The sequence below is a fragment of the Myxine glutinosa genome, chromosome 7 (assembly GCF_964187855.1).
Source record: "Myxine glutinosa chromosome 7, kmMyxGlut1.1, whole genome shotgun sequence".
Classification (NCBI taxonomy): Eukaryota; Metazoa; Chordata; class Myxini; order Myxiniformes; family Myxinidae; genus Myxine; species Myxine glutinosa.
The window spans coordinates 117,125,923-117,149,873 of NC_136267.1; the positions used below are offsets into that span (position 1 = coordinate 117,125,923).

The 23,951-nt window shown below is 44.9% G+C and overlaps 1 protein-coding gene across 6 annotated transcripts in view; it reads right to left on the reverse strand.

Annotated features, from left to right (window-relative positions):
• LOC137431527 (E3 ubiquitin-protein ligase NEDD4-like) overlaps positions 1-23,951 on the reverse strand; it is a 274,005-nt gene that overhangs the window by 183,713 nt on the left and 66,341 nt on the right. For 4 of the 6 annotated variants that reach the window (XM_078782179.1, XM_068122931.2, XM_078782178.1 and 1 more), the window contains exon 3: positions 23,123-23,371. The exons of the other annotated variants lie outside the window; for them this stretch is intronic. In XM_078782179.1, the coding sequence (XP_078638305.1) occupies positions 23,123-23,371 (249 nt within the window). The remainder of the gene's footprint in view (positions 1-23,122; positions 23,372-23,951) is intronic. 6 annotated transcript variants of the gene reach the window in all.

Consider the following 23,951-nt stretch of genomic DNA (forward strand, 5'->3'; position numbering starts at 1 on the left):
GAATTCATTCATGGAAACAATCAACATACACCTTCATTGCAAATGGATGCAGGGATAGAGAGGCAACACCACATCTGAGGAAGGTCACAGCCTGCCAAGAGTGCCAATAGAAAGTGTGCAGTGTAGAGCTCTTGATGGTGAAATGAGTGATGGTGAAACCTTGATGGTGATGGTGAAAACTGAGCAAGTTGATGGTGAAAATGATGATTGGAAAGCTCTTGGTGAACGTCATCTCGGGATATGCTCCGCAGGTTGGTCGAAGCGATGAAGAGAAGGACAAGTTCTGGTGTGCGATAGAGAAGCTGATGGAAAACGTGAAAGATGAGGAAGTTGTTGTGGTGGGAGGAGACCTGAATGGACATGTGGGAAGGAGTATGGATGGTTTTGAGGGAGTTCATGGGGGTTATGGATATGGTGTGAGAAATGGAGAAGGTGAAAGGATTTTGGAGTTTGCTGATGGAGCTGATTTGTTGATTTGTAATACTCAGTTCCACAAAGAGGACAATAAGCTTGTTACATACACGTCAGGTGGGTCGACGACAACCGTTGACTACCTGATGGTGCGTCGGCGAGATAAGGGGCACCTCCGGGACACAAAGGTGATCCCGGGGGAGGAGGCTGTTTCACAGCACCACTTGGTTGTCTGCGACATAAGGGTGAAAGGTGCGAGGAGAGCTCGGCGGGTGAAGTACCAACCGAGAATGAAGGTGTGGAGGTTGAAAGAGGTGACAGTAAGGGAGGCATTAAAAGAGAGGCTGAGTAGGGTAGAGGATGATGTGGTTGAGCTTGAAAGTGGTTGGATGTCAATGAAAGCTAGTCTGTTGGGAGCCGTTGGTGAGGTATGTGGATGGACAAAAGGACCACCGAGGCACTCGGAAACATGGTGGTGGGATGTTGAGGTTGGAAAGAGGATTGACGAGAAGAGGAAGAAGTTCAAAGAGTGGCAGAAGGCGAAGGGTACGGGAGCAGAAACAGCAGAGCATGAAAGTTTATAAGGCAGCCAGGAAGGCTGCAAAGAAAGAGGTAGCAAAGGCGCAGGAGGCATGTAGGAAAATGTTCGGAGAACGCTTGGATTCGGAAGAGGGTCAGAAAGCAGTATTCAGGATTGCAAAGCAGATAGCGAAAGAGAGGTGTGATGTGATGGGGGTGAGTTGCTTGAAGGATGAAGTGGGACAAATCGTTGTCGACCCAGATGGAATTAAAGGAAGATGGAAAAGATATATGGAAATGCTGTTGAATACAGAGAATGAATGGGATGGCAACATAGAGAGTAACCCAGTTTTAGGACCGGCAGAGAAGATAACTGAGAAGGAAGTTGAGGAAGCGATAAAAGCAATGAAGAGTGGAAAAGCGGGAGGGCCGACGGGAGTTGTGGGAGATATGTTGAAGGCAGCCGGAAATTGGGGTGTGAAGAGAATGACAGAGATCTGCAATCTGGTGGTGAAAGAAGGCCGCATTCCAGTGGCTTGGGAACTGAGTACCCTCGTCCCTCTATACAAGGGGAAAGGTGACCCTCTGGAGTGTGGCTCGTACCGAGCGATAAAGTTATTGGAGCATGGAATGAGGGTGTTGGAGAGGAGGATAAGGAAGAAAGTGAAGATCGACGAAATGCAGTTTGGATTTATGCCAGGAAGAGGAACGACAGATGCGCTTTTCATTGTGAGGCAGTTGCAGGAGAAGTACATGGATAAGAGGAAGAAGTTGTTTTTTGGGTTTGTTGATCTGGAGAAAGCATTCGATAGGGTTCCACACAAAGTATTGACATGGGCATTGAGGAAGTTAGGAGTGGAGGAATGGTTGATCAGAGTAGTGATGGCAATGTACAAAAGAGCACGCACAGCGGAAAGGACGAAGGACGGGAACAGTGGTGAGTTTGAGGTGAAGGTGGGAGTGCATCAGGGGTCGGTACTAAGTCCACTACTATTTGTAGCTGTGATGGAGGTGCTGGCTCAGACCGTAAAGGAGGGTTTACCGTGGGAGTTGTTGTATGCAGATGATCTGGTGTTGATTGCGGAAAGTATGGATGGACTGAAGGAAAAGATGAACAAGTGGAAGGAATGTATGGAGACAAAAGGTCTGAAGGTGAATATCGGAAAGACAAAGGTGATGGCAAGTGGTAAAGCATGTGGTGAGGTGGAAAGAACTGGGAAGTGGCCGTGTGCTGTGTGCAGGAAGGGTGTCGGAGTGAACTCCATTCAATGTACAATGTGTGCTGAGTGGGTTCATCAAAAATGTAGTGGTCTGAGAGGGTCATTAACCAGTGTGGCAGCTACATTCAAATGTAAGGTGTGCACAGAGGGAGCTGCAGATGGAGGAAATGTTGAGTTGGATCTTGGAGACGGCGTGAAGCTGGAAGGTGTGAAAACATTTTGCTACCCCGGAGACATGCTGAATGGAGAAGGTGGATCAGACTCGGCAACGGTTGCTCGAGTGAGATGTGCATGGAAGAAGTTTCGGGAACTGAGTGGCGTGCTGATGAGGAGGAGAGTGTCGCTGAAGCTGAAGGGAAAGGTGTATGCTGCATGTGTGAGAAGTGTTATGATTTATGGGAGCGAGACATGGGTAATGAACGTAGAGCAGCAACGAAGGCTGGAAAGGGTGGAAATGCGAATGGTTCGATGGATGTGCGGAGTATCGTTGAGAGAGAGGAAGACAAATGATGAATTGCGAAAAATGATGGGAATATTGCCTGTGATTGATGCTGTGAAGAGGAACAGGTTGAGATGGTTTGGTCATGTATTGAGGAAGGATGAAAGTGACTGGTTGAGAAGAGTGATGGAAGTTAATGTAGAAGGAAGTAGAGGACGGGGAAGACCGAGAAAGACTTGGCTAAAGATGGTGGAAGAAGAAATGCGGGCAAGGGGGTTAACAAGGAGAGATGCAGAAAATAGGGCAAAATGGAGAAGATTGTCATGGGGACCGCAAGGCTAACCCCCGCTCTAGCAGGGAACATGGCCTTAAAATGCATGTTGTTGTTGTTGTTGTTGTTGTCGAGCAGCTAGATTTATCCTAACCAGACTCGGTAGCAGAATAGTGTCTGGTCTTGAGTCCAGGAGGTTGGCGTTTCAAACCCATCCAAGTCATACCAAATACTTTTTTAAAGTATGTGCTGCTTCCTTGCATGCCGCTCAGCATTTAATAGGATAGAGCATTGACAAACTAAAACGGTACTCAGTAGAGAGCATACCTCTGCCAGGCTGAACAGTTTACGTTTTGTATTCCACTGATAGGCCGGATCTTGATCTGGACATGAACCAAAATCTAATCGGCTTGTTTTTGTCTGCTACCCAACTCATCCACCAAGTTTTGTTGTAACTCGTCCAAAACTTTTCGAAATATAATGCGATATATCGTTTTTGCCACTCTATCTCAATGGTGAAGAATCACTTAAAAATAAAAATAAATTTCCGATCCGGATCAGGATTCAAATCTTCATCAAAACCTAATCATTTCGTCTGTCACATACCAAAAATCTCCACTAAATTTCGTCAAACCAACAAATAGACAAACAGATAGGGTTGAAAACATAACGTCCATCTACCGTCGATGGTTCGTGGAGGTAATAACGCTGGGAAGGCAATGTCAAACCATCGAGTATAACTCTTGCCAAGCAACTGCTTCAGCAGAACCAACACTCCATAAAGAGTATGGTACATCAAAATCAAAAAATAGCCAGACAACAGCAGCTGAAGATCATGCCTGAAGGAGGTAGGGATATTTACATTAGAAAGGAGGTGCTTGCAAGAGGACCTCATAGAGATGTTTGAGATAATGAAGGGTGTCGAGAAAATAAGTGCAGATACAGTCGTAACAAAATAAGTGTAAAATAAGTGCAGATATATTGGCACCCTTGCACTTTTTTCAAATAATGCACCATTTGTACCAGAAAATTGTTGAAATTAAAAAATATTTTGGTATCCACATGTGTATTTCTTTGGTTTGCAGTGGAACAAAACAAAAAAAGCTGAAAAAACTACGAAATCTTAGCTTATTCCACATATAAATCCTAAAATGGCCCAGAAAATATTATTGGCACCTTTTAGAAGTTGTTAGAAATAATTAGATTTCAAGCAGGTGATTCTCCTTTACTTTGGAATTAAACTCACCTGTGGTGAGTTGCAGGTGCCTGCAATATAAAAAATCACTCATTGAACCAGTTTGAATAGAGAAAATGAGTCATTCTGCTGTTTTGGGTCACTGTGTACCACAATGAGCCTGGAGAAAAGAAAGAAAACCAGAGAATTGTCTGAGGAGGTCAGACACAAGATTGTAGCCAAGCCTGGACAATCTCAAGGCTACAAGTCCATCTCCAGAGACCTTGATGTTCCTGTGTCCACAGTACGCAATGTTATCAGGAAGTTTAAGGCCCATGGCACTCTAGCCAACCTCCCTGGACGTGGCCGCAAGAGAAAACTTGATCGAAGATTGCAGCGAAGGATTGTTCGAATGGTGGAGAAAGCACCTCGATCAACTGCCAAACAGATTAAAGCTGACCTTCAGACACAAGGTACGCCAGTTTCAACTCGCACCATCCGTCACCAACTCAATGAAAGGGGGTTCTATGGTCGGAGACCCAGGAGGACCCCACTGCTGAGAAAGCCCGACTGGAGTTTGTCAAAACACACCTGAACAAGCCAAAATCCTTCTGGGAGAATGTCCTGTGGACAGATGAGACCAAATTAGAGCTTTTTGGTAAAGCACATCATCTCTATGTTTACAGAAAACAACATGAAGCCTTCAAAGAAAAGAACAGCTTCCCTACAGTCAAACATGGAGGAGGTTCAGTGATGTTTTGGGGTTGCTGTGCTGCCTCTGGCACTGGGTGCCTTGAATGTGTGCATGGCATCATTAAATCAGGTGATTACCAAGACATTTTGGAGCACAATGTTCAACCCAGTGTCAGAAAGCTGGGTCTCCATCGAAGGTCATGGGTCTTGCAGCAGGACAATGACCCCAAACACTTCAAAAAGCACCCATGAATGGTTCAAGACAAAACGCTGGAGTGTTCTGAAGTGGCCAGCAATGAGTCCAGATCTAAATGCCATTGAACACCTGTGAGGAGATCAAAAATCAGCAGTTGGGAGAAGACACCCTTCAAATCTGGAAGAACTGGAGCAGTTTGCACAAGAAGAGTGGGCCAAACTGCCAGTAGAGAGGTGTTGGAAGCTCATTCATAGCTATAGGAAGTGCTTGACTGCAGTTATTCAAGTGCTACCAAATAATTAAGTCTTGGGTGTCAATAATTTTGTCAATGCCATTTATTTATTTTTTCTGATTAGAAAGGATGTCTTAAGTTATGAATCAAAAACAAAGGTTCTGTAATATTAACAGTGAAATAAAGAATTGTGGAGACCAAACACTTGTCAATTTCAACTTTTTTTTAGAGAAAATTGTCAGTTATTTGAAAAAAGTGCAGGGGTGCCAATATTTTTGGCCACGACTAGGTTTTTCAACGCAGAATGGGCACCAACAGGACCATGAGCCACACTTGTAGAGTAAATAAGGAGAGAGGTAGATCAGTGTTACTTAGACAGTGGCATGATTGTGTAGACTTGATGGGCCGAATGGCCTCCTCCTGCGTTGAAGTATATCCTTGATATCATACTAGTTTCTGTCCATCTCCCATATAAGAAAATAGGTAAATCCTACCTTTCTCTATGACCACCAGCCTAACTGCACAAATAGCTCCCAGGAGTAACACTTAGCATTCCTTTGATCAATATGAAACGCACATCCGATACAAGCCACAACACAATAACCATAAAAAGCTGCTGAAATGATGCAATGGGGAATTAACAAAAAACCCTTGAGAGCCACAGGTGGAGTTGGAGTGAGGGATGGGGGGGGGGGGGGGGGGAGCTGAGCTACAAAGGTACCAAGCCAGAAAACGTTTAATACAAGAAAATATGGCACACAACAAAAAAATAACCAAAAACCCCATGGCTCCCACTCTATCCCTGAAAGTACCTTAATAACTCATATATATATATATAATCCGTTGTCGGGTATAATATGCAAGGAACTTTCAGATAAAATTATTAGCAGGAAAATACCCATTTACGTATGTAACCACACCTCAAAATTAACTCCAGCAAAAATGAAACCCAGCTCAGGACTGGAAATTTCGTTAACTCAACAGCAGTGTTTTGCCGATCTATGGAGAGAGCGATATTAGATGCTTTTGTTAGATCTACAAATGCTATGTAGAGCGGTCTGTTCTGTTCTTGAAGTTGATGCAATGAGAATATCATGTCTGAAATTTCTTCCTGCCCTGAACCCGCATTGTGATTCCGGATAGACATGACTTGCCAGTTGTTGTTGGCTCATCAAAATCACTTGTGAATGCCTTTCCTGTGACACTATGCCTCTATAGTTTTTTTTAAAGTTTTTTTTTGTATACAGAATCGAGGCTTGTTATTGTTGCAGTCGCCTTTGTTCTTAAACAGTGGTATTATGCTGGCGTCCCGCGTGTCTTGTGTTAAGGCCACGGTCCCTCTCCTCCTCTCCAACATTTTAGGTGCAACAGGTGAAGATGTGGAAGGAGAGTATATTTCCGCATAGTATTTAAGCTGGAATAAACCGTCCTTTCCTGGAGCCTTGACACTTGACAAAGAGTGAATAGCCTTGCCCAGTTTTCTATAGTTGGTTCCTCATACAATTCTGTAATGATTGTAAAGCATGGCATCTGGTTTGTTGCCTCGCTGATGTTCCTTTCTTTTGAGTACAGCTCGTTGTTATGTTCAACCCAACAAGTCATCTGCTAGCTTCTATCTGTGATTATTTCACCACTAGTGGAATTTAGAGTGGGCCCGAAGACTTTCTTAAGACCATTGTACATGACTTTCAGTTTTCCTGTCTGAAGCTGTCTGCTTCTCATCACAGAATGGGTTTGCACAGCGGCGGGTTGTTGCAGTGTCGCAAAAGGGGACTGTATAATGAAACCGATAATGTTGTACCATTCCGTGAACCCACGTGCTCTCAAGGGCAAGAACAACCAAATGCTGCCCGTGTTTTGGAGGGCAATAGGAACATGTGGATGAAGACAGCAATCTTCATGGACTGGTTATATAACTGTTTCGTCCCTCAGATGGAGACTGGAGAGGTACCTGGCGAAAACAAAACCTTGCGTTCATGGTTTTCCTGCTCATCGACAACGCTCCAGACCACCTCATGAACGTGCAAGTGGTTCACCCGAACGTCTAGATGATCTTCCTACCACTATATACATATATATATATATATATACATACAGTCACGTGAAAAAGTAAGTACACCCCTTGTAAAGTTTTGACTTTTTCAACATATTTCAACATACAGCTATTTGATCTTCATTTCAACAATATTGATAGATAAAGGTGATATAATATAACAAATATCATGAAACATTTACATTTTGTAGTCCATTGTCTAATTTAAATAAACATAAATGCAAATTTCACATGTGGAAAAAGTAAGTACATGTTTGTATATTGTATATGTATATAATTGTATTATATAATTGTTTGTATATTGTATTGTATATAGTAAGTACATTGTATGTATATATATATATATATATATATATATATATATATATATATATATATATATATATATATATATATATATATTGTTACGGACCGCGGATAAGGATGTTGGTTTGCCGAGCGGATGGCACCGCGGCCGAACAGTTACCCCGACTAACCCGATTCCTGAACGTTGGCCAGATCGCGCCACAGATATTCAATGGGGAAAAGACTAAAGCAAAGGATGTGAAGAAGAAGGAAGACAAAGGGTAAAGAATACCAATATAATTTATTACTATGTACAGGATTGAAAGAAACCAAGGAAAAAGGAAAGATAAGAAAATAATTTACAGAAGAATTCAGAGACACAGTGCAATTATTAACTTATACAAGCTTAATTAATCCCCAGGGACAAGACACACAGAACAAACTCACGTACACAAAAGGATGGAAAGGCAGGAGGTGGATGGCTGGAGGGAGAGGAAGGTCCAATGGATACTGCAGCACGATCGGCGCGTTTAGCAGCCGCCGTTCCTTCGCGGCCCTGCTCAAAACTGCCGTCCAGGCCCCAAGCTGCTGTTGTTGCTGCTGTTGCTGCGGCTGTGTGGACGTCGCGTGCTCTTTTCAGGACTCATCTCTCTCGTCTTGTCAAAGCTCATTTGGTCCAACCACTCAACTCAACAACGCAACAACTCAACAACCACTCGGTTCTTGCGCGCGCGCTTTTATAGCGCCTCAGGCGATCAAGCCGTCGGCCTTCAGGACACGCCCATCGGTCAGCTCGCCTCGGCCCTGATTGGTCGGCACGGCCCTCTGGCTCCGCCCTTGATGACGATGGGCGGGCACGCCCTTCTTCCCCGAGCTGAGCACATGTTCAATGGCGGCTTTGGGGCGAAATCAGCAACCCACCGCTGTAACAAACCTGGCAAACTGCCCAGTGCGGTTGGCAATGGAGACTTGGAGGGGATGTAGCTGGAAATGGAGATTTTGGGAATGGGAATGAAAGGGAATCTATCTTGTTTCACTTGGTGCAATGGAGTGTCATCTTAATGGAAGACAAGGCCTTACCCTAATACACATAATAAAGATATAACTATCAACAAGGGGGAAATCTATGATTGGCTGACGTGATTGTTTATGACCTAATTATGGGACGCCCTTTGACCTTTATACATAACTGGAGTAAGGAGGGTCCAGAATAAAGCAATAATAAAAAAAAACACAATAAAAAAACACAATCCTCATATCCACAACACTGCACCCTCCTCCTCTTAGGCACGTCCCGGGCCTATAACTTTAACTTAGTGTGACACGTAGGTGTAGTTCCCTCTACTTTTAAACCTGACCCTGAGTGCGACAGTTTTAAAACATAAATAAATACGTCCCGCTGCTCCATTGCACCCTGCCTAACAGATTCACGCCCACAGCTAACCGAATTGCGGAATGGTCTTCAAACTATACATTTACGGTGGGGAGCATTATTTACAATGGCTCTGCTTTTATTTACAAAACTAACCCAGGACCTGTGATTGTTCTTTTGGGGGGGAGAGACAGTCTGCTCTGCATCAATGCACCCTGAAAGCACCCAAAACGCACCAACACACCCTCAAGCACCAATCGGTGCACAGTCATCATTGTTCAATAAAATAAAAACAACAAACAAACCCCTAACCCTGCTGGTGGTCTCTTGCTCTTCGGCTCCCTCTGCTGGCTATTTGCTTTCTTCCAGATGTTGTCATTTTCTTTCATTTTCTTACTGGCGGCCTATTTGAACATAAAATGAAATGCACCCAACGTGTCCATTTTTATTTATTTATGGCCCACAGGGGCCGACTAGTGTGGTTCACCTGTGGGGCATCGGTGCCCTGTGATCAAGGTCCGCCAGCAAGATTTCGGGCCTTCATGGCCGGTTCCAGCAGAGGGGCCATGCCCCAACCCATGGGGTCCATAAGTGGTGCTTGGCCACAGACATGTGGTCCATAATGTGGTGCATCGATGCAGACAGCTGGTTCTGGGAGTTCCGGGCGCACAATGGCGGACTCACGCACGCTCCCCTCGGCGCCCAGTGGCGCACAGGTCCTCATGTGGGAGACAAAGGGGGGGAAAGACAGATGAGCGAGGGGTAAGGTCACAAGGGTACACTTCAAAACAGGTAATGCAAGGTGAAGTGCGTACGGAGAGCGAAGTGAGAAAGCTCGTCCCTACCGTACATCACCCACCCTGTCACCTACACTACCCTTGCCCTTACCCCATATTTACAAAAATCTACACATTTACCAATTCGTCACTAATGTCACGTCTTCCCCATATTTCCCCTATACCAAATTCGTCTCCACAATCCCTCTATCCAAAATTTGCCATCACCCAATTCATCATCAATCCTCATAAGAAGGAAGAGATGGAACACAAAGCACAATGTCACACCCACGTCATGATGCGTCTCACAATCCAAACATTTGCATCAATAAAAATAATAAAAACAACCTGGCATGGTGTGGAGGTAAGTCATCTCAGGTGAGTGGATGCAGATGGTGCGAGGAGACTTCAATCCTAACTATCCTCTAAATGACTTTAACACACTTTACACTACCCGGGGTCTTTCCCTGCCAAACCATTGGCAATCTTACTCTATGTGGTTTTAAAAACCAATTCCCATTGACCAAACTGTGGTGCTTCTCAATTTGGGGTCTCACTCCCCCGATTCATCTCCCTGTGCCCTTGCACAATTTCAGGACTGGGGCGTGTAGCTCTCCCAGCAGGTCTACCCACCTGCACACCTCCACCACTGCAGTTGCCACCCGAGCTTACCTAGCTCCTCACCCTAACCTATCTAACTGGGGAAGGCCCCTCCTGGCTCTGTCACCCCTCGGTGCCCTCTGGCACTGGGCTACCCGGGTCCGTCCTCCGGATCCTCGGGCCCCATCCACAGCAACTCTACCGGCTCCCAGAGCCCACCTGCGGCCTCACCTGGCCGACATCCTCACAGTGGTGGAGTGCCCAAACCAACTACACACACTAACAGGCTACACGCCCAGCCATTTCCACAACACTAATGCACCCATCCAAATACCATTCTTTCACCCGCACCACAGATGCCAATATCCAACCACAATTTACCTATACCCTCTACCAAACACACACTACCCTCCCCGGGTATTCGTGATGGGGGTCCATCCTTCCCCCATTCACACCTTCGCACCATCCACTCTACTCCATAGTTTCCACCATACTCACTCCACGACCATCCATTCCAATACTCCATATATTCCACACTCCATGTATTCCACACTCCATGTATTCCACACTCCATGTATTCCACACTCCATGTATTCCACACTCCATGTATTCCACACTCCATGTATTCCACACTCCATGTATTCCACACTCCATGTATTCCACACTCCATGTATTCCACACTCCATGTATTTCACACAACCATTCTCCATACACCTGTTGTTGCACACCTGTGCAATCACACCTGGTGCCACCTGCACCCTCCTTCCTTCCTGGACCATTTGGTCAGCACAATACTCATCACCATCACTCACTCAAGCACTGCTCCATACACCTGTTCAGTTGCACACCTGTGCAATCACACCTGTTCACCATACACACGGCATCATCTAATCTACCTGGTGCCCTGCTAACTTAGTGCTCCCCGTCTTCCCTTTAAACTAAGCACATACCTCGTCATTATCATACACACTAATCTACCTGCGTCCCCACTACAGGTATCATTGTCACTAACTAATCTTAACGGAACCTATTGTCATCTTCTCTAGATCCCTACACATTATCCAAACCCTCCCTCGGCGAGCTTACACTGCCATAAACCCCATAAGACTAGTGCTCCTTTGCCCCCGCTGTGAGAGATGGCAGAGTTGCCATCCCCCCACATCGGGTATCTTTCACTATAAATTTGGCTCATCCAATTGCAACCAATCAAAAATTTTCCAATTACTGCCAATTCTATTCACTTTTCTAAATTTCGGATCAAAAACACTATCAGTATCATAATCATCGTCCGCTATATCCTAGGCTCGGTGCGTCATGACATCATTAAACTCGGCTTCGTAAAGCCGAGCAATGAATTCGGGTGGTTTGGTCGCCTGCAGTTGGATCCGTCCGGCATTCACGACTCTGGGGAGGAGGCATGCTCGGGCCGAGGTTCCACGCATCATCGCGGCTCGGTACCTTACAGTCCCGGGCCCGATGGCTGAGGCTCGCCCGGTCGGAACCCCGTCCCCGCGAGGGGGCACCGTGCCGCTTCCTCCCACTTGCCCTTGAACCGGACCGGTCGTCTCGCCCGACAAGGCCCGGACTCGACCGTGCAGGGCGGGGCCAAGCCCGAATCGGCAACGACGCTTCGAAGAGAAGCGACGCAGTATCGATCCGTGCCGGGCCTGGCATCCAACAAAGCGCACCGCGCCCCGAGTGCTCGCATCGGCTAGCCGTCGCCCTAGCTGCTAACCCGGTCAACGTCGATGCCTCACTTGCATACGCGACCCGTTTCACACTCACAAAACCTGGCGTTCCAACGCCTCCAGTGAATCCCACACTCTCCGTCCATTCCACCAACGCACTCCCCGTTACACACCACACCTCTTGCGCACACTCTTGCGCACACTCGCCGTTCGCACACCTCGGTCCACACCTCTCCTCCGTTACGTCCTCCGTAACACTCATCATGGGCATGCACTCTTGCATCCACCCACTAACGCGCTCACATGGGCTCTCCCACACCCGCACCATGACCAACTCAGGTGTGCTTCCTCGCACACCCTCAACCATTCCAAGCGTGCATTCTCGCACCCGCTCCACCACCAACTCACTCCTCGTGTCACACTCCGTACATCCCGACGTGCATTCTCGCTCGCACTCTGTTTCACTCCCACACTTTATAACACGCTCACTCGCCGACGCACACTTTTTTTTCCACACGCGTGCCATTTCCACTCACACGGGACCCTTCACCAACGCCCGGGTGCCATATTGACCCCAATCGCGCGAAAATTCTTTTGTCGCCAATCATCCTTCTACAAAATCTCCCCGCACAATACACAGCACGACTCACCTGGGGGATCCTCCTCCTTCGCTCCAACACCACCTGCAAACTTTCATTGGTGTTATTAAGCACAGCATCGTGATGTGGGCAGGGACTTTGCACATTTTCCATTTCTCCCTGCAATTCCCAGGTTTCCTCCGTCATCTCTTCAATTTTAATTCCCAGCACTTCTTTTTCTTTATTCACCACGACGACCGCTGGATTTAATAAAATTCCCTCTTCTACCTCAACGGTCGCCGGTTGCCCTTTACCCCAGGTCGCGATTTCTACCCCGGTCCAGTTACCCGTGCTTTTCTCCACTTCGCTCAACCAGTGCTCCTCGACCCGCGTTACCTCCTCGTGCACCCGTGGGACCTTTTCACTCAACCTGCGGTTGACCTCATTCTCAGCCTCCCTTACCTCGTATGCGGCTCTGTCCCTCACCATTCCCTCATTATCGGCCATTTCGTTCATTATCGCTTCAATTTTATTACTCAATTTCTCCCCCTCTATTCTCAGCATCTCGGTGAATTGCGCCATGAAGTCCCCCACATCAAAGCCCGCTGCTACGGTCACGGGCGTGGCAACATTTGGTGCCGCTGTAACCACGTGCAAGAAAGCGCCATTTTGTGCACCTGATACCTCCTCAACCACCTCCTCATTGTTCTCCTCCCTCTGATCCTGGGTTACCCCTAACCCCTCCTCTAGTTCCCCCACCGGCATCCGATAGCCTTGACTAGCCATGGCGCGATTTCAAAATTCAGGTTTTTTTTTTCGAAAACGAAACAAATTTCGGCCGCTCCAATTTTGACCAGATTTTTTTCTTGATGTTTTAAAAATTTGGTTCGGGCCTCGTATCTCACTCCCAGACACCAATTGTTACGGACCGCAGATAAGGATGTTGGTTTGCCGAGTGGATGGCACCGCGGGCCGAACAGTTACCCCGACTAACCCGATTCCTGAACGTTGGCCGGATCGCGCCACAGATATTCAATGGGGAAAAGACTAAAGCGAAGGATGTGAAGAAGAAGGAAGACAAAGGGTAAAGAATACAAATATAATTTATTACTATGTACAGGATTGAAAGAAACCAATGAAGAAGGAAAGATAAGAAATAATTTACAGAAGAATTCAGAGACACAGTGCAATTATTAACTGATACAAGTTTAATTAATCCCCAGGGACAAGACACACAGAACAAACTCACGTACACAAAAGGATGGAAAGGCAGGAGGTGGATGGCTGGAGGGAGAGGAAGGTCCAATGGATACTGCAGCACGATCGGCACGTTTAGCAGCCGCCGTTCCTTCGCGGCCCTGCTCAAAACTGCCGTCCAGGCCCCAAGCTGCTGTTGTTGCTGCTGTTGCTGCGGCTGTGTGGACGTCGCGTGCTCTTTTCAGGACTCGTCTCTCTCGTCTTGTCAAAGCTCATCTGGTCCAACCACTCAACTCAACAACGCAACAACTCAACAACCACTCGGTTCTTGCGCGCGCGCTTTTATAGCGCCTCAGGCGATCAAGGCGCCGGCCTTCAGGACACGCCCATCGGTCAGCTCGCCTCGGCCCTGATTGGTCGGCACGGCCCTCTGGCTCCACCCTTGATGATGACGATGGGCGGGCACGCCCTTCTTCCCCGAGCTGAGCACATGTTCAATGGCGGCTTTGGGGCGAAATCAGCAACCCACCACTGTAACAAACCTGGCAAACTTCCCAGTGCGGTTGGCAATGGAGACTTGGAGGGGATGTAGCTGGAAATGGAGATTTTGGGAATGGGAATGAAAGGGAATCTATCTTGTTTCACTTGGTGCAATGGAGTGTCATCTTAATGGAAGACAAGGCCTTACCCTAATACACATAATAAAGATATAACTATCAACAAGGGGGAAATCTATGATTGGCTGACGTGATTGTTTATGACCTAATTATGGGACGCCCTTTGACCTTTATACATAACTGGAGCAAGGAGGGTCCAGAATAAAGCAATAATAATAAAAAACACAATAAAAAAACACAATCCTCATATCCACAACAATATATCTATCTATATATATATATATATATATATATATATATATATATATCTATATATATCTATATATATCTATATATATCTATATATATCTATATATATCTATATATATCTATATATATCTATATATATCTATATATATCTATATATATCTATATATATCTATATATATCTATATATATCTATATATATCTATATATATCTATATCTATATATATATATATATATATATATATATATATATATATATATATATATATATATATATATATATATATATATATATATATATATATATATATATACATATATATATATATATATATATATAGTTGCGGTTTCGAGAACCCACACAGGTAATATCATTAAAGGTTAAAGGTTGCACCCCATAGTTAGGCCACAGCAACACGTAGGTCACCTTAGAACGTTAGTTATTTCTTAGTATATGTGAGATAAGGCCATTTCCAATAGTTATCATCTGCGTTGTGTAAAACAAATAAGAGTAGGCCCCGTTCATTCTGCAGCCCTCCCTTCAATCGACTCCATTGCACACCATCCAGTCTGCACCCCATTGCCCCTCGCATTAGGATGCTCGCAGTTGTTGCACCTTGCTTGCCAGTAGCGTTCGCTACCCTTGGGCTTTCGCTCGAACCAGCCCAAATGCCACGAGGTAAGGCCCGAAAAGGGGGCGGAGCGCAAGGTCGGGGGTGTGGCCACGTCAAGCAGACATCAAGGGCGGAGCGGGTAAGACCCCAACAACCAACCAGGGCTCGGGTGAGATGGCCTGAAAGGGCGTGGTAAGGGTGTGGCTACAGATTCGAGAGGGTTGGCTGAAGCGGCGCGATATAACCCAGCGCGCAAAGCCCTTCGAGAGGACTCGCGTGCATACGGCAGTGGCAAAGGACTTGAGGACTTGGTTTGGAGCGCATTGCATTGTTGGTTACAAGGAGTTGGTTGGAGCGCATTGCATTGTTGGTTACAAGGACTCGCTGGGGAAAGCGCCATTGTGAACTATTGGGAGAGACACACTTTCCTGATCGATTGCAAGGGCTCAGTGGGAATTTGTCTGTGGGCTTACGGGGAGCGCATATCAAGCGCCGGTCCTTCTATTACATACGTGGCCGTGAGCCACAACGTAACCGTTAGCCAGCCTACCTTTCCCTGATGTAATTGTCCGATCCGCGCCACCGACACGCGAAGATCTTGCCTGCCGTCTACCATCGCCTCCACTGTACGAGTCGGGGACCGGCGCGAGCTGTGAACGAGATCCTTGGGACCATCGCCTGACCATCTACAAACCCCGTGTGAGTGAGTCTGAGAGTGTGACTGAGTGTGAACGGGCCCGTGTCCAGGGGATAAGTATAACACTGTATAAGGATGCCCTGTGTATCTGCTTCTTCCTCTTCACTGTACATTTCTGCTTCTTCTTCCTCTTCTTTGTACAAAGTGTGTAATAAATTACCTGTTCTTCCTGTTTTCCTCTCAATTCGACCGTCTTAGTGATTTCTCCATTGGGTAAGCGCGGCACGACTAGAAGCCGCTCCAATCGGGTTTAGTACCTGTTAACGGCCCGAATCGCGGCTCGCTCGGCGTGTCCACTGAAACCGTGGTTCGGGTGGGGTTATTTCCTTGCTTCCCGGAAGGCGCTGGTACTTTGGTAATAGGACCAATTCGACCTACCACCCTATTCAGCGCTGACAGGAAGGAACGTGATAGCCCCGGATCGCGTCGGCTAGTAAAAAAGACAAGGGTATTAATCCCCCCCCTTGGTAAGGGGAAGGCCGACGTTGGAGATCCGCAACAATATATGTATGTATGTATGTATGTATGTATGTATGTATGTATGTATATATATATGTATATATATATGTATGTATATATATATATATATATATATATATATATATATATATATATATATATATATATATATATACATATACATATATATATATATATATATATATAATATTATACATACATATATATACATATATATACATATATATACATATATATACATATATATACATATATACACATATATATACATATATATACATATATATACACATCTATATATATATATATATATATATATTGTTGCGGATCTCGGGTTACGGCGCTCCCCTTACCGGGAGAGGGATTAATCCCCTCGTCTATTAAGCTGGCCGTCCGAGTCCTTAGAAGATATCGCGCTCCTTCCGTTCGGAAGCAGAGCGATACTCCTGCCCGAGCCACGGACAAGATGGAATATTGCCGAGCGGTTTAGCAATCCGAAGCTCGAGGCGTTTAGCGGCAGTCTAAACCCGATTATAGCGGTTCCTATATCGTGCCACACGTAAATGTGTGGTCGAAGACAAGGGGACATCAAGGGCGGAGCCGGCCTCAGATGAACCGAGCTGGCCTCGGTTCATCTGCAGAACCATATATATATACACATATATAAAATCAATCGACCTCTGTGGTAAAATTACGCACAGATCCTCTGGTGAATCGTTCCAGTGCTTTGCCATCTGAGCTATCTGGGCAACCCCCCAATGCAATGTCAAGTTTTCCTGTAACATTAGGCTGCATTTACGCAAAATATTAGGTTCCCAACAGATAGTTTTTAGTGTATGGGAATTAGTTAGGGTTCTCAAATTAAAAAAATTAATTACCCTGTATATAAGTACTTTATCCAATATCCATATTTACATATTAAAAGAAGAACCAGCTTTACTTGTTTGATAAAATGTCACAGGATTGTTCTTCAATGGAATCTCCCAATTGCTGGGTAACCATCTGGTGGTTGCTATGCATGAGAATCTGCATAATTTTCCAAATAGTATGCAAATACAGTACTCTAATGGCTGAATGATGCCAGAGGTGAAAGAGGTCTGAGAGGACGCTTCGCATCAGGCATGACAACTCACTATCAAAACAACGCTTGATTTGATCCAATCACCATCTTGCATTCTTCGCAAAAAAAGCAGCATTCTTTACAGAGGACAGAAATGATTGCCAAATAACTGTTGTGAAAGCACATCACCAGTAGGAAGATAAAAGGGCAAATCAATTATGGTAATAACATGGCGGTGACAACAGTGATGCATTTGAGTCGAGACAAGGACAAGGACTAGGGTAAAAACAAAGTTTTGGATCTGTGCATGGAACCCATCATGATACATGAGAGTGATGGAAGAAGATTTTGAATACCATAATCTCTCGGTGCAAGCCGTACCTCTTTCCCAGAAATATCTGATCAAAATGTGGGGTGCGTATAGTCGTCCACAAGAACGAAAATGAAACATTATTTCTCCAGATTTCTCGCATCGCCAAAAGACCAACTTTTGTGACTGGATAGCGCCATCTTAAAAAAGCAGTTCATTGTGGGATATCTTATTCTTTGCTAAGTCCCACAAAGGCATAACTCTGAAAAATTGACCAGAAGCCCTGAAACCCGTTGTTGTTCTGTAATTTATCATACTAAAGCCAGGTACCAAGTTTCAGTTTAATATGTTAAAGGGTATGGAAAAAGTTCTGAAATATCACAGGTGGGATGAATGGGCAGGTGGATGGATGAAAGGCAAACCTATAGTCCCCTCTGGTGAAACCGGTAGGACGAGTAACTCATGATGGTGCCAAATACAAATACCGGGGCTCACGCTACAATGGGGACCAAGCGAGGGCTTGAGGAAGGCACGAGCTGGTTTTGAGTCCAATATAACCTGTGCATGTTGGTGCTGCACAGGGCTGGTAGATGGTGAAGAGTCTTCGATGTGGATGCGAGGGACTGGGAGGAGGGCCTCCCCGTTTCCAGCACAGTCCTCCTGCTCTGCATGACATCGGAGCAAAGAGATATGGCAATGAGGAGTTGGCCCAACAAAGAGAGGAGAGGGATGCTACCTCTCCAAAGATCTAATTCTAACTCCAACTCCAGCCATTGTAAACTTTGGACCACCTTCCTGCACGGTGGGTCCCTATCATAGGTTGCCAACAGCTGCGGACATGCCATCTTCTCGGCCATCCCACCCCACAGGATGGCCCTAATGAAAAGTCGTATGTCCCCTCCAAGGCACCACAGCTGATCTCACCACCATGGCCTGTGGTCCACTGGCCAAACAGTCCATGCTGTTTCCTCCAAAAGTGCAATGTGCTTTACAGTTGTGCCTTTGTGCCAAAAGTCCTCATCCGGCCTCACTTGAAAACATGTTTTACACAACAAACGTACTCTATACTGTCTTAATGTTAATACGCACTGCCTCTTCAGTGCACTTTTGCAAGACACTTACTCTGACAATTCTCATGACACAAGGGATCTAACCTATGCGGTCACATGGTCCATGCTATTGTTGCGGTTTTGGACCCCAGGGATGGGGGGGGAGGGAGGAGAAAAGAGACCCTCACATAAAAGTAACCTAGTTATTTCATAGTGCATTGTTTAGATACATGTCTGAAGTCTATGTGAGCAGATTTGCATTGTTAGTATATAGATAAATATCCAATACATGTTCTTTTCAGCTTCTACACCCTGGTCTGCATTCATTTGGACTACACATACAGCGCCGTACAACAAGCTCCATCATCAACTGCTCGCTGCCGATCGCGCAGAAATTGTCTGCTAGTTGCCTACAGTGCTACACACACACTTGCTCCGAGTTATGGTTATCCTTCACTGAAACCGCTTTAAAACCTGTCTGGTGGTTCACCTGTAACCTCGGTAACACACCATGCCCAAACCCAAGGTTATTGGTGGGCAGAATGGTGGCAAGCACGCCAATCACAGACTGAGAGGATGAGCCCCATGGGCTGGTAGGCCACCAATGACTAAGTGGTGAGGTCGCGAACAACAGGTGAGGGGGGCGGGCACAAAAGGCAGAACACATGGGTGCACATACGGTTTTGTAGAGCTTCTTTCTCTCGCACACCAGAGCTTTTGGTTTTCGCACAGAATTTGTCTAAAAGCTCGCGCAGCCTACATTCTCATCTGTCCGGTTTCCTTTCTATCCTTCCCCTTCAATGTTCTTTCAGTTCTTGCTTCATTCTCTTTCACCTCCCTTTATTTCTTTAATCTTTTATTCTTTCTCTCATTCTAGCACCTCTTTTTCATTCACACATGCACACAACCTTCACCTGGTCATCCTTGCAGCCCTTTGCCTCGAGTCCGGGCACTGTATTCCCGCAATCTAGCTGCATCCCCCCCCCTCCCCCCCTCGCCTCTCACACTTCAAGCATTTTCCCGCAGAAACCTCCACAGAGTTCGCGCTGCGTGCACTTCATCTCAGACTGCACTGAGAGGAGCGGCATGCTGGGAGCATGGAGAAAGAACCAAGAGCAGAGAGCGAGGGGTTCCAGGCCATAGGACATGGCACGTCCCCATCTTCTTTCTCTCATATCATCTTGCCCCTCACCAATCTCTCTTTCCCCATTGGATGCATGATTGGCACCAATGTTAATGTAAAGTTTCTAAGTGAATAAATAAGGATCCAAGGGTGAGGGTGTCGATTAGGGGATAAGGAGAATGTAGACGTGCCCTGCACATACTTGTAAACCTGCTTTGTGAACCTTGTAAACCTTTGAGCATCAAGATATGTTGCCTGAATGTCATCAAGATACCTGCTCGTTATGTACTCGGTCTTCGTTGTATGGTACCACGACTCTGGGCATGGGAATCCAAGGAAGCTTTGGGCTTTGGCTATCGTGGTCTTTTAAGACACGCTGACCTCTTTGGAGTTATCCAGAGGCGATGTCCGTCACACTATTCTTACCACAACATAGCTATGAATTGCCCCATAACAATACATTATTTACTTTTAAAACCTTGTATCGAAACTATATTCTGCCTTATCAAAACTGATATACACCGCCACAGAAGCAAAATAAGCTTGCTTGAGAATTACCGGAAGCTATTGGCTCACTAAAAACCTGAGTTATGAACAAGTTCTCATTGTGCTAATCTGATAGATGTCAAAAGAAATGCTACAAGGACACAATGATGGCATCACTCAAGTGATTCAACGTCAATCGCATCTCAACTCTTGGGAGTGCATTGCATAGGATGGTTCAGCATGGTGAGATGCATTCCATAAAGGTGCCGTTTGCTTTGAGCTGAAGCGCAAAACTGAAGTGATGAGAAAAGGAGAAGAACAGAATTGCTACCTCTGCCACAAACCAACTGTCATCATTACTCTGTAATGTCTGTAACATAACTTTCCGGGCCCAAAATGAGCTCATTAGTAACCTACGCACTCACCAAACCCAAACCAACAATTCTGGACGATGTTGAATGTGGTCATCTTCGCTTGCAAATGACGAACACACACACAGCTGTCACATCTCACTCAGCAAGAGTTGTTGGGTACATTCAACATGCCATGTCGTTCATCATATTGTGTTTCAAACAAGTTAGAAGTCATCCATCATGCTATATATTTATTTATTTTTTACATCTAAAATGGCTCTCTCCATAGATTGGCAAGACACACCTTTTGTTTTGAGTTTTGAATTTAACTTTTGAGTTACATTTTCAGTCCTGAGCTAGAGTTAATATTTGTGGTGTAGGTTATACACAATATAAACTGGTATTTTCCTGAGAATTTTATCTGAAAAGTGCCCTGCATATTACCCATATCTGATTATACAGGAATGATTGAATTATCATTTGTGATCACATTCTAACGCGCACAGGTACAGTCGTGGCCAAAAATATTGGCACCTTTGCACATTTTTCAAGCAACTCACAATTTTCTCGAAAATAAGTTGAAATTGACAAAAGTATTTGGTCTCTACAATTCTTTATTTCACTGTTAATATTACAGAACCTTTGCTTTTGATTCAGAACTTAATATATCCATTTAAATCCGAAAATAAAAAGAAATGGCATTGACAAAATTATTAACACCCTAGACTAAATATTTAGTAGCATAGTCTTTGGACAAAATAACTGCAGTCAAGTGCTTCCTATAGCCATGAATGAGCTTCCTACACCTCTCCACTGGCAGTTTGTCCCACTCTTCTTGTGTTATCTGCTCCAGTTCTCCCAGATTTGAAGGGTGCCTTCTCCCAACTGTTGTTTTCCGATCTCCCCACAGGTGTTCAATGGGATTTAGATCTGGGCTCTTTGCTGGCCACTTCAGAACAGTCCAGCGTTTTGTCTTGAACCATTCCTGGGTGCTTTTTGAAGTGTGTTTGGGGTCATAGTCCTGCTGCAAGACCCATGACCTTCGAAGCAGACCCAGCTTTCTGACACTGGGTTGAACATTGTGCTCCAAAATTCCATGGTAATCTCCTGATTTCATGATGCCATGCACACATTCAAGGTACCCAGTGCCAGAGGCAGAACAGCAACCCCAAAACATCACTGAACCTCCTCCATGTTTGATTGTAGGGAAGGTGTTCTTTTCTTTGAAGGCTTCATTTTGTTTTCTGTAAACATAGAGATGATGTGCTTTACAAAAAAGCTCAAATTTGGTCTCATCTGTCCACGGGACGTTCTCCCAGAAGGATTTTGGCTTGTTCGGGTGTGTTTTGGCAAACTCCAGTCGGGCTTTCCTTTGTCTCTCTCTCTCTCTCAGCAGTGGGGTCCTCCTAGGTCTCCGACCATAGAACCCCCTTTCATTGAGTTGGCAACGGATGTTGTGAGTTGAAACTGTCGTACCATGTGCCTGTAGGTTAGCTTGAATCTGTATGGCAGTTGATCGAGGTGCTTTCTCCACCATTCAAACAATCTTTGCTGCAATCTTCGATCAAGTTTTCTCTTGTGGGCACATCCAGGGAGGTTGGCTACAGTGTCATAGGCCTTAAACTTCCTGATAACATTGTGTACAGTGGACAAAGGAACATCAAGGTCTCTGGAGATGGACTTCTGGCCTTGAGATTTTCCATGCTTGTCTACAATCTTGTGTCTGACCTCCTCAGACAATTCTCTTGTTTTCTTTCTTTTCTCCATGCTCATTGCGGTACACACAGTGACACAAAACAGCAGAATGACTCCTTTTCTCTATTCAAACTGGTTGAATGAGTGATTTTCATATTGCGGGCACCTGCAACTCACCACAGGTGAGTTCAATTCCAAAGTAAAGGAGAATCGCCTGCTTGAAATCTAATTATTTCTAACAACTTCTAAAAGGTGCCAATAATATTGTCCGGGCCATTTTAGCATTTCTGTGTGGAGTAAGCTAACATTTCGTATTAATTTCAGCTTTTTTGTTTTGTTCCATTGGAAACCAAAGAAATACATATGTGGATACCAAAATAATTTGTAATTTCAACAATTTTCTCGAAGAAATGGTGCATTATCTGAAAAAAGTGCAAGGGTGCCAATATTTATGGCCACGACTGTACCATTTGTGCAATATATATGCATTGCATATGTACAGCAAGATGTTTGTTTTTTCCCATCCTACTGTTTTGTCCTCCACTATTCAAGCCTCTAGCTGTATGTTTTTAAAATAATTTTCTGTTTACATGTCTTTACAAAGGACACATGAGAGCTTTGCAGCACAAGCCATGATAATGTGCAGGTGTGGTGAATATGCATTTAGGAAGTCGGAAATTGCCTCACCAACAGGAGCTGATATACGGGGCGAATCTGCATTGAAGAAGTCTGCAGTTAGCCTCATCAAGGTTCTCACGTGGCCCGGCAAAGGCCAAATTGGCAGTTATTGTACCTGCGGTTTTCCAGTTGGTGATGCAACCAACGCAGAGGGGAACAGTTGAAGATGCAGCCGATGCAGAGGAGAGTTGGCCGTTGCAGCTGCTTTTGAGAGATACGTGAACGCCAAGTGAGGACAGTATCACTGGAGGAGAGTGCCTGAGATCGGCAGAAATTCACATTTTTATTTATTCGTATTAGACTAGGAATAATATCTGAAAAGGGGCCCAGAAATCACATGAGGGGTAACTGTTTGTTACAAGCTGGCACCCATGCTAGGATTGAACCATGACACCTCCTGAGCAATATTAGCCTGGATGACGCCTGATATTTTGATTTGGGACCTCACAGTGGGTTATTTTGTGAAAGAGGTCAATCGCGAAATATCTGATTTTCTCAAAAATACAAAAATGTCAATAAAATGACCAATAATTCAGTTACAAACTTATTTTTGGTGTCAAAATGAGCAGAATAACAATACATATTGTAAAAATATTGGTTTATACTATAATATCGGGAAATTTTACAAAGAATGGCAAAAAATACAAAAAAATGCCGAATAATTATTTCGGTTTCACCGTAAACATATAACAAAAATTGCAATAACTTCACAAATAAACATCCCATGCATATGTTTTAGGTATCAAAATCATTCATTATTATTCCCTCACATAACAGTAACAGACAATTGGTTTACAACTGTGAATAAGACTGATTAATTACAACAAACATAACCCAC